This window comes from Ambystoma mexicanum, chromosome 3p (genome assembly GCF_040938575.1).
Source record: "Ambystoma mexicanum isolate Mex_15411 chromosome 3p, UKY_AmexF1_1, whole genome shotgun sequence".
Classification (NCBI taxonomy): domain Eukaryota; kingdom Metazoa; phylum Chordata; class Amphibia; order Caudata; family Ambystomatidae; genus Ambystoma; species Ambystoma mexicanum.
This window is the reverse complement of record NC_090925.1, coordinates 854,246,345-854,262,721: the sequence shown is the minus strand read 5'-3', so window position 1 is coordinate 854,262,721 and position 16,377 is coordinate 854,246,345. Positions and strand designations below refer to the sequence as shown.

General features: G+C 45.5%; 1 protein-coding gene across 13 annotated transcripts in view; it reads left to right on the top strand.

The window, feature by feature from the left end:
- The window catches only part of INO80E (INO80 complex subunit E), a 657,413-nt gene that overhangs the window by 99,065 nt on the left and 541,971 nt on the right, over positions 1-16,377 (top strand). For all 13 annotated transcript variants that reach the window (XM_069651976.1, XM_069651985.1, XM_069651983.1 and 10 more), the window contains one exon: positions 13,230-13,312. In XM_069651976.1, the coding sequence (XP_069508077.1) occupies positions 13,232-13,312 (81 nt within the window). In that variant the 5' untranslated portion in view covers positions 13,230-13,231. The remainder of the gene's footprint in view (positions 1-13,229; positions 13,313-16,377) is intronic.

Here is a 16,377-nt window from a genome sequence, read left to right as displayed (position 1 = left end):
ATCAGCGCATCACGATCACGATAGTTCAAAAGTTTGATGATCACTGTGCGAGGCGGGGCGCCCGGAATTGGACGACCCGTCGGCACTCGGTGGGCTTGTTCAATGGAAAAGAAGTTGGAGAACGTATTGTCTTCAAACATGTCTGTAAGCCACTGTTCCAGAAATAGCTCCATATGTGGGCCTTCCGCTTTCTTCGGCAGCCCCAGGATCCTTACGTTATTTCGCCTGGATCCGCCACTCGCTCCTCCATGGTTTTCAATCGTGTTGTGACTCTAGCCAACTGCTGTTCTATGTTCCTTATTCCATCCTCCGCACCAGAGATACGTTGTTCTGCCTCACCGGTGCGTGATGTCAGCTTCTGGAGGTTGTGTTGCAGGAGGGAAACGTCCATGCTGATGCCATCCATTTTCTGCTCCATGGAAGCGCGCGAGTCGGCTATGGCCGCCATGATGTCCTTTAGGGAGATCGTGCCCTCTGTTTCCGCCATGGCGTCCGTTTGGTCATGCTCTTGTTCTGACTGGCCGTTAGCTGTTGGCGTAGTAAATTGATCGATCCTGCTCTGGGATATCAATCTTCTGGACTTGTCTTTGCCCATGCCGAATGCCAATATGTATCGCAGGCCGGACTGCTGTAGAGGGGTGGCGGCAATACTCTCCACCAGTCTCGGCACCGGGGTAGTCCTCTATGCCCCACTCGGCGGGGCCGTTTCTCCTCGTTCGCCGCGGTGTGTGGTGGGCAACCAGTTCGCCTCCCCAACCAGTTCACGGGCCCTTCTCCACTGACCCTGGCCCTGTCGTGCCGTGCGGGGCGTGCGTTAAGTTTCTCGCTCTCGCCGTCGAGAGCTGCCCAGCAGATTGTTGATATATGTAGGCGTAGCGTACAGGGCGTTTTGCTGTGCGGTTTGCGGTGGATAGTCGCGGTTCTCCCTCAGAACGCCTTCCCGCCGTCCCGCTTCACTCTGGTGAGCGCGGCCATTTTGATCGTGCGATGCCGCGAGCGCGGCACTTCCTTTCCGGCGCTCCGAACTCGCTCAAAACGGTGCGTTTCGGCCTGGAACTTTCTCTGCGTGTGCCAGGGGCACTTGCCTTTAGGAGGGTATGTATTTTGGAGGATTTGCCACTCGTAGCAGGCTATTTATTCAGGCTGTTTGCTGCGGCCGTCGGAGCGCCAGGAGCTCACGTCCTCATCGTCCCGTTGCTGGCCACGCCCCCCCAAAAGTGCCTGTTACAGCTTTTTTAATACTGGTCTCCACGGAGGATCCCAGACCCTTCTGTAAGCTATTAGCCATTGCCACCTCATCTATATAGCAGTGATCTCCCTCAGCCTCAGACCAAGCCTGATCTGAGTGAGGTGAGTACTGCGTTGCCATGATAAAAATAAATGCACCGTACTCACTTTTTTTTTGTTTTTTTTTCTTTTCTGGGCTTCTAGAACGCCTTCTCTCACTGCCCAGTAATATCAGTTCAGTTTTGTTATTGTCCTTAGTAGGCTGAACAGGAGATTTCTTCTTCCCCTTTTCTTTCTTTTTAATTTATGCAAATTCCGAATTTAAATATATATAGTCACTCGCTTGAATATTTCTGTGAATCTGCGGAAATTCGCAATTAAATATCGTTTGCTGCCTGAAGAGGGATTCCGGCGCTCGAGCTTGCAAGGACCGTTATACTATTAAAGGCATGGTCTGGTAAAAAATGTTATTTAAAAAATAGATGGGCAACATTAAAAAAAAATACTAGCATTCTCTTTTTTAAAACTTCCTATGTAAGATTTTGAGCTATTCAAGCTCGAAATTCGCAAAAGCAAGCACATGGGCACATCCATTTTGTGAAATGGATGCCCTCTTGTGCTGGCTTTTGCTTTTGCGGCACTAATGAAGGAAAAGCCAGCCAGCTGTAGTAAACAAAAGCTACCGCTGGGTGGCTTTCCCTTCATTAGTGCTGTACGCGGAGAACGGGGACCGGAGACCAGAGCAGGAAAGCTGCAGCTGAATCTCGGTAAGTGCTATTTATTAAAAAAAAAAATAAGCACTAGCTGTGTTTTTTTTTTCTAAGTTTTCCGGGCTGGAGGAACCCGGAAAACTTAGAAATAAAACCACAGCTTTAAAAACGTTGTATTTATGTTTGCGGTCGCTTTTGAAGCGACCGCAAACATAAATACAACGTTATTGTGTTGGAAAACGCTGCAGTTTTTCTTTCCAAGTTTCTCAGGCTCCTCCGGCTCCCCGTTCTCCGCGTACTCTTTTGCATGTCGGGATACGGGTCGGAACTGCAGCACATGTGTATAACCACCTGGGAATAATGTTCATTTTTATTGCCGAAATGCGGCCGAACCAGGAGATGTCTTTAGTGGGCCATGACTTCAAATCGTTCTTCAGATTCGTAATTAGGTGTGGGAAGTTTTCAGCGTATAGTCGGGCTGGATCCTTAGTGATTCTCACTCCCAGGTAGTCTATCGCCTCTTTTGCCCATGGAATAGGCATCAGTGGGCGGAGGGCTTCTCTTTCCCGTTTAGGGACATTAATCGCTAAGGCTGACGATTTATCTAGATTAATTTTAAATCCTGATAACAGTCCGAAGTCATTTATTTCTTTCCATAGGGCGTCAAGCGACACTGCCAGATTCGATGCTGTTATCAGGACATCGTCAGCGTATAATGCAATTTTATATTCCTTGCCCCCAATTTGGACCCCCCTAATCCTGATGTTTTGCCTAATTTTAGCTGCAAAGGGCTCCATAGCTAGGGCAAAAATGAATGGAGATAGTGGGCATCCCTGCCTGGTTCCCTTGATATCTGTATTGGCGTGGATCTCTCGCCATTAACCCTTAGTTGTGTCGATGGAATTTTATAGTTAGCCATGACCCATTTGGTGAAGTTTGGGCCAAATCCGAAATATTCCAGGGTCGCCCGTATATACCCCCAGTCTATCATATCAAATGCTTTATGCGCATCGAATGAAATCACTGTTGTTCCGCCCCCAGACCTATGGACATGTTCGACAATGTTTATTGTTCTACGGATATTGTCATTTGCTCCTCTCCCAGGGATAAACCCAGTCTGGTCACTGTCGATTAGGCCCGGCAGGGCCGTGTTCAGCCTGCCCGCCAGTACTTTAGCAAAAATCTTACCGTCATTGTTCATTAGCTTGATCGGGCGGTAAGAGGCAGCTAGCTCAGGTGCCTTCCCGGGTTTGTGTAAGAGGATCGTCAATGATTCGGCCATTGAACTGGAGACGGTGCCGGAAGTCAAGAAAGAGTTCAATAGTCCTGCCAGCTGAGGAACCTAGAGTATTTCCTATAAAATGAAGCAGTTAGTCCATCGGGTCCGGGAGCCGTTGGTTTCAATGCTTTGATGGCGTCGATTATTTCTTCCTCCGATATAGGCCTTTCGAGGTACTCCAGCTGCTTCCCATTCTGCTTGGGTATGGAGCGTAGATACTCTGGTAAGTTCTCTATCGTCGTCGGCGGCCCTCTCATGATTTCTGAGTGATACCTCAGTAATTCCGACATTTTCTCCGCATCAGTGTAGAGAGCCTTACCATTCGGTCCAGTTATCGTAAGTATGTTATTTCTGGTTCGGGCCTTTTTCAGTTTCTGCACCAGTACTCTGTTCGCCTTGTTCCCTTTCATGTGAAAGAACTGCTTTGTGAAGGCTAAAGATTTAGCGGTGCGATCGGCACAGTGCATCTCTAAAGCTGTCTTGGCCTTTCTGAGTTCTCTTTCAGTCTTCCTGGTGTATCGATTTTTCAGGACCGCCTCCAGGTGATTCACCCTCTCCTCTAGCTTGGCAGCCGCTATTTTTGAGATCCTTCGGTGTTCCGCCCCGGCACTGATTAGAGAGCCTCTGACAACTGCCTTCATCGCGTCCCAGATGATATTAATGGGAGAGGCATCCGTGGTGTTTTCTTTAAAGTAATTGGTTATCGTGTTTTCTACTTCCATCCTGATGCATTCGTCCAGTAGCAAAGCATCATTCAGTTTCCAGTATCTTTGTGCTGGGAGCTTTTGCCCCGATATGGCTAGTTTCGCCGACACTGGAGCGTGATCCGAGACCATGCAGGTGTGTATTGTCGTCGCCTCAAGACATGGGTAAATGACCCCCGAGATCAGAATAAGGTCGATTCTCGAGTAACCTTTATGCACCTGAGAGTAATGGGAGTATTCTCCTGAGGATCCGTTGAAGAGCCTCCAGGCATCTACTGTTTCCGTTTCCCTTAGTAGCTTGGCTAGCGAGAGTGCTTGAGTGTAGTCTGACTTAGTGGGCGGAAGAGTCTTATCCATCTGGGGATTCGGCATTGCGTTAAAGTCCCCACCCATGATCAGGTGCCCTTCTTGGAAAGCTAGAATGGTAGGAATCAGATTTTCGACGAAGGCTGTCTGAGCTGAATTGGGGCCATAGATTGACGCTATTGTGATTGGGAGCTCCTCAAACATTCCCTTGAGACTTTTGTTAGAGGTACTCTGTCGCTTAAGAGTATTGCCACTCCCCTTTTCTTTTGGCCCGAGGAGGCAAAGTATGATTTTCGGTAGCTACTGTACCGGACTCTGTGCTCGTCTTCCTGCAGTAAGTGCGTTTCTTGAAGCAACACAATGTCTCCTGCTAATTGACCCAGTCGGTGTTCTACAGATTTCCGCTTCCTCGGAGAATTGAGCCCTTGCACATTCCACGAGAGAATCGTTATTGTACTCGTGTCAGTCATGTTCTCTTGTTCCTTTATCTTCTTTGCTGGAGCTCATGTCCGCCTGTTGAGATCGCTCCTCCGTGCCTGAATTAGGTGCAGTATTTTGATGATGGTTCCTTATTGTTGTTATAGACGTGTTGTGATGTAATCGTAGGTTTTGGTCTGGGTGGCCGGAGCCGACCGACCCTGATTGTCCATTTAACTTTCGAAAGTCCTTTATCCTCATCCTAAAGACTCCCTCCTCCAGAAGTATGATGGGATTGTGCCTCTATGTGTCAGCTCGGGGTGGAGTTTTTCCTGAGCGGCCCTCGGGGCCTGCGTCGCCTTGCAGGTTTTGACCACTCTCCCTCAGACGGTTTATTGTGTTGATGCTGGGGTGGTTCCTCAGAGTCCGAACCTCCTCCTGTGCTACCGACTCCCATGAATTTGTCGGCCTCCTTTTGTGAACGGATTTGTATCTGAGTCCCCTCCCAGTTGAATCTGACCGATGTCGGGAATCCCCAATGGTAGGCAACTTTTTTCCCCCCTCAGCCACTCTGTGAAGTTTCTCATGGCTCTGCGCTTCTGTTGTGGAGTTTGCTAAATCTTGATATAAGGATATGTTGGATCCCTGGAACGTTATTTGGCCCATATGTCTTGCTTCCTTCATGATTTCTTCTTTGATCTTGTAAAAGTGGACCCGTGCCAGGACATCTGGTGGGAAGTTGGAGGCCGATCTTAGAGCCGTCCTGTGCACCCGGTCCAACCCAGGGATGACTCGCCCAGTAGGGTTATGATAAAGCTAAGCAGTTGGGAGACGTAGCTTCTTAGCTCTGTGTCCGGAATGGAAGCTGGTATCCCCCTAATGCGTATGTTGTTTCTTCGTGATCGATTTTCGGCATCTTCTTGTTTCATTTCTAGGAGGTCACACCTTTCCTCCAGAGCTCTGATTTTGTCTCTGTCGGTCTCTCCTTTAAACCGCTGGTCGCAGACTTCCGACTCGAGCTCCGCCGTCCTTCTCTCCACATCAATCACCCTCTTGTCCAAGGAGATTATTTTTTGGGTCACTTCTGTGCTTTTGTGAATTTCCTTCGTCAGGGCCTCTAGCAGTTCCTGCAGATCCGTCTTAGTTACCATTTGAGATGCATTGAGCTCCGATGCTTCTTTGGCGGGATCCTTTTCGCCGGGGAGAGACTCAGGTGTGTCCCCTTTTTTGGAGCATTCAGTCTGGACATTACCCATCAGCGTTGCAATGTCTGTCTGCTTTGACGCTTTCCCGCTTCTAGACATTTTGATGGGACTCCGACTCACCCCCTTGGTGTTCTCCGCGTGTTCTCACTCTACTGTTGGGTGGGGGGGGGGAGTTCGTGAGCCAGATGAGCAGGTTCTATGGTGTTTTTAAGCTAGGGCTCACTGTGTGACTAAGCTCCAGCGTTGGCCCTCCGGGTAACGTGCTGTGCTCCGGTTTCCAACCCCAGTCTCTTATCAGTCCCGTAAGTGTGTGGTGGGGGGAAGGGACCGCCGTGTTTCCAGACCCCGCTCCGCGCCTCTCCTTCAGCGGGCCGCCTTGTCCACTTTACAGCCGCTTGATCCGCTTTTCTTCGAGGCTGGGAGGAGCCCCGATGGGCCTGATTCTTCAGCTGGTGAAAGGCTGCAGCGGCCTGGCTTCGCACCCCAACCCACACCCCCGCACGCAGAGTTGCGCTCGCTCGGGTGTTCTCAATGTGAGCGGGGAGAACCAGGGGATCCAGACCTCCACCTCCGCTCCCTTTCCACTATCACCGCTCCCCGGGGCTCCTCACCGCTTTGTCTTCGGGTGCCTCCCGGAGCTCACTTCTAGCTGTGCATCAAAGGCTCCCGGTCAATGATCGGTCGGATGACTGATGGGTCTTGCAGCTTCTCAGCGTTACGGCACCACTCCGCCGCCTGGGGTGACAGTTCCTTGGCGGCTCTCGGCGCTTACGGGCGGCTGCCCCTCCCGGACTCGTATATTAGTGGAGCGGCCGCCATCTTGCCTGCGCGGGGTCCCCGGGCATAAAATGCCTCCGATTGTTGCGTGTAGGACTCCGTTCAGATAGCCGCCATCCCTGCCGCATCCAGAGATCTTCATCCGCGGTGCGGTCTGTTTTGGGGGAGAAACGGAGGCTGGGGGCCGCAGTATTGTGTTTCGCGCATCGCGCCAGCCAGGAGCTTCTACGGAGTCATGCCGATCGCGGCGGCTCCAAGCCACGCCCCCTAGTGCACCTGTTTTATGCACATTACTCATGGCACATTTGGGTGCACAAATATCTTGCTGCTGAGCTTTTTCCTTATTGTTGAATTAAAGAAAGAGAAGCATAATGGGAGCCTCCGGTCTTGACATAGAATTCCATTCCCAACAAACTTGCAGACTGAGAGAACAGCACTTTTCTTCCGTAATTGCCTCACATTACAGGTCAAAAGTGGATCATTTGAAACCCACAACTCATCTTTTTACCTGTACATCCACAAATTAAATAACCAAAGCATTCAATACAACTATGATTGGAAATGTTTGAAAAACCCTCCTGAGGAACCAAACTATATTATTTGGAGAAATATGTGTCGATGGTGAAATCCAAAATAAAACCACTATTTACACAGTAAATGATGTCATGCCAATTTATTTCATACTGCAGGGCGCTAATACAGGTGTTTTTCTGTCATCCAAGCTGTGTAAAGTCTTGCAAGTCTGGGACCCGCACCCAAAGGAGAGGTTAAGGATAAGAGTATGAAAAACTCTAGGACTGATAAAAGGATTCCTATATTTGGTAGCGTAGCATGCCATGTTGGTAGGATACAGAACTGTGAAGCTAAAAAACAGTTCCTTGTGAACTGTCCAGTGATTTAAGATGAGAAGAAATCTAGGGGAAAGGAGCACAACCGTAGCACTGGAATCTTGTATTGTGGAACATTATTTTGCATCACTTTTATTGCCAGCAGTGCTGCACCTTTCTGTTGGTTGAAAACATAACAAACACATGTTTCTTTGAGAACCGACCATCCTTGCACAGTTATATTAAATTATTAGTGTTAGGGACAGAAGTAGGTTTTGGGACACAACAGTGACAGACATTTTAGTTGCAGACTTCCTTACCATTTCATTTGTTTCCTATGAGGTAGGGAATCCCTTCTTTGCTTTAGGGATAGAGAGGCATTTTTCCAACTTCTTTTTATTAATAAAAGTCTATATCCCATAACATGCCACCATTGTGTCAGAGCCTTACTTCTGCACCCTTTGAGGGGTCAGCAATGTGAGACTCACAATTGTATTGAGTTTTCTCAGGATTTGTCATTTTATTAAGCAAAACTTAACAGAAATCCTAACTAAATCTACTCTACCAGGGGATTCCCTACCTATTCTACGATCTATGGGAAAACCTCCTACCATTCACAAAACAAACCCTCGCCATAAACAATATAAACATTAAAATAACAAAAACATTCAACATAAATGAAAGGTTACCAAACACCCGGTGTCTTGGATGACTTCTTGTGGTCCGGGGCAGATCTTACTCCCCTAAGAAAGTCCCAAAATCAATTTTCTCAAAGTAACAAAGTCTCAACCAAAGTCTTGAACAGTGCCAAAGAAACAAAGTTCACACAAATAAAATCCACTGGTCAAAGTCTCTTCCTTGTTTGGTGAAAGATTTCCTTCTTTACAGTTCCACAAAGAATTAACTGCACCAATGGAGTTTTGTGGACGACTTCCTTCAAAGAAAGAATAGATCAAATTGTTAGCACAGGGGCATCAAGCTGGTCTTGGAAGCAAGACCATGCAGAGCAACAGAGGTTTGAATCCCAGATCTGCTCTTAGAAACTGAATTCAGGTATGGTATTGGGTGTGTTATTAAATAAATAAAAGTATCTTCTCCCACTTTGACAATAACTTCTTCACCTCTAGATCTGCAGTTGTTGGGATGTTCATGCTTAAGATTTCCTCTTCTCTCAACCAACTTCCTTCTGCAATGTGACTGTTAGAACAGGTTCTGTGGTCCCGCAGTTAACTTCAACAGTATTGACAGCCACAGTCTTGCTACTGCTTCTACAACTTCTACTACTTTATAATGTTCTGCTGCTACAGTAACCTCAAAATCTGGGAATTGCTGCAAGACGTCTTCTACCTCCACAGGCTGACATGGCACTCTTCTTTCTATATCCTGAGAAATGGCAGCCTCGTTGCCTGTCTTGCAACTACCATAGACTCTGCTTCGGGCTTCTAGACTACTTACTTCCAGATAGTCTTTGCCATGCAGATATAAAACCACTTTATTGAACAAGTACCCAGCTCCCTTCCCCAGCTCTATATACACCTGGTATTCAGTAGTTACCCCAAAGTGTTTGTGCCACTCTCCCAACTTTGGATGAAGACTCTTGGGTAACCACACATTCACCAACTTCAAAGGCCACCAGTGTACACTTCTATGCTTGGGATTTCATAGAGATCCCTCTATTAGCTTGGGCAATGCTTGTTCTAGCTTCAACTTATACTACTTCTTTCTTCTGATGCTTCAAACTTTGATTTGTTGCAAGCTATGTATCCTCAATGGAACTCTAGGCACAGGCGATCACATTTAAATGTTAAACTGCCACTTCAATGGGAGACACGTTGCTGCCTTTTAGCTGGATTCACCCTACAGGGCCTCAGGAAACATTGTCTCATGCATGCAGCCCCTTTAACAACACTTGCAACTGTTCAGGAAAGTCAGTTTAGCTTTGCTTCTGCTACCGACAGCATTCGCAGTGTTAATCAGAGACACGCAACCGCGTGGCAGCAAAGTATTATTACTTTTCGGGAAATAAAGGGTTTTCATCACATGCAAGCATTTCAGGTAAGCACGTGTTACTTTACCATTAGTGAAGAGACTTCCCACTTCTGCGGTTGATATTCACTCGCTCATAACTCAACGCAAGTACAATTAAAAGCAGTCTACAGTGACCGGCAAGGAACTTCTGCTTCTCAGGAGTACGGTGCTTCCTTTTCCGACTCCCAATTATAAAGATTGCGGGTTGTGGCGACTTCCCGGCTTCTCTGCTTCTTCTGCTACTACTGCAGGCACTCCTTGGATCCACCCCCCTCTGCTGCAATGGTGTCTCCTATTCAGCCTTATTAAGGAAGAGCTTGCCACTCTCCAGTTTCCCTTGACTTCACTCTGCACACATGCCTAAGGAACAACTGCAACTCCCTGCATGCACAGCAATGTGTGGAACCTGGAAAGATTGCCTGCTGCTTTCTTTTCTCTCTAGTGCTGCCACAGCTATTCAAGGTGTGTGAGCACAGGACCAACTCAGAGTTTGCAATTTGGAATTTGCCTCTCTACTCCGACATCCCTGTTGTGGTGTCACTTCGTCCTGGTCTGCTGGCTAAGTGCTCTGCTTCTACGACTTCTAACCTTTCAGCTCCTGCCCCAGCTTCTCTCTCTGCTGCTTCTTTCTCAGTCAGTCTTTTATGCCCTCAGGTTTGCTGATTAGGTTCAGGTGCAGGCCCTTAGGCTTAATTGCCTGACCTTGTATAGAGTCATTAGGCTTGCCTGTGCGACCTGGACTCATGCCTGCCTCTTTAGCCCTCTTCTTCTTCATAGTCCCTCAGGGTTTCTAGGACTTGTAGTTTGAGTTTAAAAAGTCTGATTTCTCTACTTCAGTGGATGTAAAAATGTTTTTTATTCCCCAGGTTTTATTAAAGGAAGAATTATAAGGTGTAAACCTTTTAGAGATCGAAGGGAAAGAACACGTTACATGTGCATGGCTCCTGTTGAAATACTTTTGATCTAGTGGAGGATATTGGACACGGGGAGTATAAACAATTGGTTTCAACACAAAGTGGAGTCCCTCTTTCAGGTTTTACCCTTTTATCTGTAATAGAGGATCGTGATATAATAAAATGGCAATAAGCCAGTTCTTCTTTTATAATTGGGTTAACCATATTTCAGTCGGGGAGCCGCAGGATTCTCCACAACCCTTACAGCAAAAAAAGCGGTCTTGAGGTCCTTATGCATGATATGCGGTCAATTGAATCCTCTGAATATATGAGGAAGTTAATATTTGATTCAGTTGCTCATTTTCAGATTGTTTTGGGGGAAATATTTATTTTAAAACTAGAAAGCTGGAAACTACGAGCCTTTGCATGCCCATTCCCTTCGCGTACTGTATATTTCTGATAAGCAATATGGGTGGGTCAGAGTAATTCAGATGGTAGATTTAATGGAGACCGTGCAATGTGCTGCATACACCTAGTCGAACTGTGTAACACACCAGCTCATGAGTTTGAAATAGCTGTTCAGATTTCTAACCCTTTCAAAGATTGCCCTATTTTATGAACCTGCCAGTTGATTTGTGCTGCTGTACTATCAAAACTGTAGAAGGCCTGCTGCGAGCATTACTATATACTGCCCATTGTAACATAGCATCCATGCTAAAGTCAATGGTAACACTGTTGTTTCAGCATAACAGACCAACATTATCATAGATAACATCACATTTTATGCTTTCAGAAGTAGGATGAGATTAGGACCAGGGCATGGATGGGAATTTGGGATGAGGGCATAGGAGGATGCAGCAATGGACGTGTGGTGTCCACCTTCATCTCACTGATGGAAGATTTCTGTTGACTAACTTGACGTTTTCAAAAATCTGTATTTCCCATCTACAATGCAGGATCATGCACTTATTTTAAAAAGGCAGACTAAACCCCTTTCTTGGCCTGAGTTGAATTAGATATACTTCTTGCAAGCAAGGTGGAAGTATGTGGGGAGAAATGTTTGCCATTTATGGAGTAACTCTAGTATGTTCATGATGGCGTTAAAGTTTCATTTGCTGGGTTTTGGTAGTGGGCCTTTTGGGAGTGGCAAAATTAAGGGTGGTGTGAGGAACCAGAAGGTGTCTCACCCACTAGTTCATGGGGATCTGTCATCCATGTGGCCAGGACACGGCCATCGCTTTTGGATCCAGTTCCTGGGGGTGGACCAGTGCCGGAGGATCACCTGGGTGAGGGGTCTTCTGGGAGTGGGACACCGGATAGTGAGATGCGGTATCCCCTTCCCTGTAACACCCCTTCCCTGTAACACCATTACCCCATCCTACTTAGTAGGATATTTAGGACCTCTACCCCCGCACCCGTCCCCCTTTTTACAACACAAACAGTTTCTCACAGACAGCACGCTATAAGGGAACACAGACACCCGAGCTGTTTACCTTACATATCCCAATACTATGGTCAGGCAATTATCGACAATCACTCACACCTGACTTCCCATCACACTTCCCCACACAGATAAAAGGCGGAACACGAGAGCACACTCTGAACGAGGCAAAGCACACGAGGAAACAGCAGTTTCGAGACGGCAGCTGAGCAAGAGGGGAAAGACGGCAAAACCAAAGGGGATCGCAAGGAGGGAAATTCCCATCACCCATTCGACAAGGAACCATTACTTTCCCGAGACCTCGAGAATAGAAAGCCTAAGACCAGGAAACCAGGTTGGGGAATCCTGCATTGTGTGTTCGAGATACCTGGGGCCCTCCTGCGTCAGTAATCAAGGCGAAGAGAATCGCCAGCTGCCGTGGTAATGTCCTTGGCTCCAAGAACAATGCAGCATCAGTGAAGTCAGCACAGCCGGTGAGTTGGGGAGGCCGATACAAGATCGGTCTGTGTTGAAGCCAAGGTTGCAAGCAGCAACATTGTATGGCGAGTACTGAAATGAACATTGTTCAAACGTGTGTGATGAGAGATGCGAGCGAAGTTAAACTGCTGATTAGTGATTGAACTTTAAAGCACGCTTTAATACCTTTGACGGAGTGGTCCGGCACCACATGGGGGCTCAATCGAAGGTCTCTGTAAGGTATCCAGCTGAGAAGTAATAACAGTAGATGAATTTGGTCCGAGCCCGGTGGAGGGAGACCAATGGAAGGGTTTGTATTACAGCGGGTCTGATCCCAGCGGAGGAGGACCCGGGGTGAACAGAAAATCACCAGAGAATTTGTTCATGTGTAATCCTAAAACAAAAGGAACTTTGATGTTTATCGTGTTGCTTTAGGCCCTCTAAAATACGAGACTTTGAATGGCAAAGAGACTTTGGCACAGAAGGCCCTGATGTTGATGTTTTGAATTGCATCCTCATGCTAGAGAAGCCAGAGTCTGTGCTAAGCTTGAGTGTGCCGCCTTGTCCCGTGCTGAAAATCGTGGGGATGGAAAGCCAACAGCTTGAATATCCTGACATGTAATTTCTTGAACACTTTTCTTTTGCGTGAACATTGTTCCCCACACTATTTGTATTTAGAAGTAAAGATTGGCAATAGGTTTATTAGTATAGGCCCCTTTTTTTTTTACAAGACAACACTAGGACTGCGTTATTATTATTATTTGATGGTCATAGCTTGCTCCCATCTTTAGATTGAGGATTAGATAGGCGTTTTTCATACCTAGTTGAAGTTCAATAAACACCCTTGAACTGTGATCACTTGTGTCTGTCTTACTGTTTGATGCCATGCCTTCCTTACAGTGGGTGTTTGAATTTCAACCTGAGTATACTTACCTGATTTCTTTGCTCTTCCCCAACAGTAATGAACGGGCAATCTGATGTCGATGTGGATTATAAGCGTAAATATCGCAACCTCAAACGGAAGCTGAAATTCCTCATATACGTAAGTATTACAATCATCAAATGGCGTGGGTAGTGTCTTGACATTCTGGAGTAGCAAGGGCTGTGGAGAAGGACGCCATTGAAGGATTGGGGGGTGGGGAGAAAAAAACACACACTCACTCTCTCGCTCGCTCACTCGCTCACTCGCTCACTCGCTCTCTCTCTCTCTCTCTCTCTCTCTCTCTCTCTCTCTCTCACTCTCTCTCTCTCACTCTCTCACTCTCTCACTCTCTCACTCTCTCACTCTCTCACTCTCTCACTCTCTCACTCTCTCACTCTCTCACTCTCTCACTCTCTCACTCTCTCACTCTCTCACTCTCTCACTCTCTCACTCTCTCACTCTCTCTCTCTCTCGGCTTTAAATGGTTACCGGGGTGTTCAGAATAGAGGTACATGTCTATTGGTAATAGACTTTAATCAACAATTCCTTAATCTGAGTTTATATACTCCATTTACAATTATTCAATGCAGCGGCAGATTGAGACCTCTGTGGTGGCACATAAGTGAAACCATGCTTATTCTACATATTGAATGTAAAAATGGTCTACTGTAATGGTGCAATCTTTGGGTACTCCACATATGTTCCATCCAGAAATTGTTCATGCTCTTATCAGAACAAGCTTATTCAAGAGTTTAAACTATGTATGCAGCAGTTTGGGATGGTACCGAATTTCAGAATCTAGATTGAAAAGTCAAAAAATAAAACAAACGTGACACACTGACCTAAAGTAATCCTATTTCCATATATTGAGTACAGTTTCATCATTTGATTAATATACATGAGCAGCCTTGGATGTGTTTCCATATTCATTAGTTTACTACCAGCTTATTCATTTGACTCCTTGGGAAATTACTATAGAAGTAAATGTTCCTCATGTAGCAAATGTTTATTTAGATTAATTGTTTTGTCCTTTTTGTGAAAGGTTTGTATAAACCAAAGCACAATACAAAAGAACTTCCTCATGCATGATCAATGCATCAATAATTCAGAATTTTACCCTTCTAGATTGAGGTATCATACTTTAAATGAAAGTATGCAATTGGCCTCCATAATACCTCACTTTACTCTACAAAAGCAAGTTCAAATCTAGACTGCATACAGAAATCTGTATAGAGGATTCCTTACTGTCAAGACATACTTACAAGGAAAATCTTAAAATAAAACCCATTGTGGGTTTTTCTCATTGCCATTAAGCATGAGCCATACCCAACTGCACTACAACTGTCATAATCCTGCAGGACTTTTACAAATGTCTAGGACCAGCTGTCTGCTCATCTGAGATACAGCACACCCTTTCTCAACTGTGATATATATATATTAACAATCCCCGTCTGTGGGTTAGTGTGTTCTCGGAGTACCAAAGGATAAATATATAGATAAAGACAATTCCAGTCGTTTAAGACGGGATTTCTTTTTATATGAAGACTCTGTAGTCTGACCCTCAAAATTAATGCGTAGGTGCTCCCCTTTTTATTTAGCTCACTTTTCTCTTATACTAAATGTCTGGGCAGGTCTCTTAAGGTTAGCAAAGACAAAGTCCATATCCAAACCATTGAAGTGTCTTCTGTTGATTCCTAATGTAGCATGTCCTACATTTCCATTTGATTTGAACTCACTCGAATTGAATCAAAGCATAAATTAATATAGAACCCTTTTAAAGCAATTTCAGTTTTGTGAATGTCACAAATACCTGTCCCCGCTTGTCACATGTATTAACTTGCCAACAAATGTCTTGTGCATCACTATGCAAAGTCATCCATCTGTCATGCCATAGTCAAATACTTTTTGTTTTAAATTTAAATACCCATTCCAAAGTCATGCCAATGGCACACCCTTCTGTGTATTGTATACTTGCAGGCATAGCCACCTTTTAGAAACGTCCTTGTAATCTCTAATTCAAAGTTTACAATCAGGGAAGTGTAGTGCGTGTTTTGCATCACTGTTCATGTATGGTGGTCAGTCATAATGTAGAATGCAATAATGTAGAAAGTCAAAATGTCGAATTTTTTTTTTTAGAAAACAATAATGTCGAAAAACAATATCGAATTTGTTCTACATTTTTTAGAATTTTTTTGAAATAATAAATATATATATATAATTACAATGTGTTGAGTATGAGGGGTGAGAGGGTGTTGGGGTGGCGGGGGGGCGGCCGCTGGGTGTTGGGTGAGGGGGTTTGGGGGGACCCCCCCAGTAAATGATACTCTTCTTGTTTATTTGATATTGATAGTGCTAATTGACATTTTTTTCGACATTTTTTTTTCTAAAAATTGACTCTTTTCATTATATGTATAGGTTTTCGACATTTTTTTTTCTACATTTTTGTAAGTCGACATTTTTTTTTCTACATTATGACTATAAACCTTCATGTATATGTTTAGGATTATTGGCAACAAATATGGAAAATATGCCATGATCACGCCTTCTAATCTGCATATAACTACACCTTTTCTCAATGGGCTCAATAGAACTATAGAAGCACAAACCTGTGCCAAAGGCACAGGTACTTCCTCTTATTGATACCTCGGGAGTCCAATCAAATGGCTGGAGTCTGTATCCCAAGTATCAGTGGTGCTATTGCTCCTTTGCACATCTGAATGCTTCAAAATACTCCTCAAACAGTGTGTCTTAGCAACAAACATCCAGTACCACAGTCTGTAGTGCTTCCAACAAAGGCAGACCCTCTCGCTAATGGCAGTTAAAATTACTGATTTATCATCTTTTTTCCTTGTTTTGGTCTTTCCTCAAATCATTGATCTATTTATTAGTTAGTTGACGAACTAAGTGGGGAGGGTTTACAGCAGGACTTCTGGTAGGCTTTCCCCTGAATGTTCCATAGGTCAGTCACTGGGAGAATGGAGACCCACAGGAAGGCGATCAAGGGGACAGTGGCCGTGTAGTTGCATGCAGTTTCTCGTGGTTTCCTTTTTTCTCCCTCTATCTCCCCTTATATCAGGGAGGGGAGGCTGATGAGTTGTCGGATGTTGGGGGAATCTTCCCAGCACTTGCAGATATCCCCCTCCGGCCAAGCAAGTTGGCAAGACCAGATATTGGGAGAATATGTA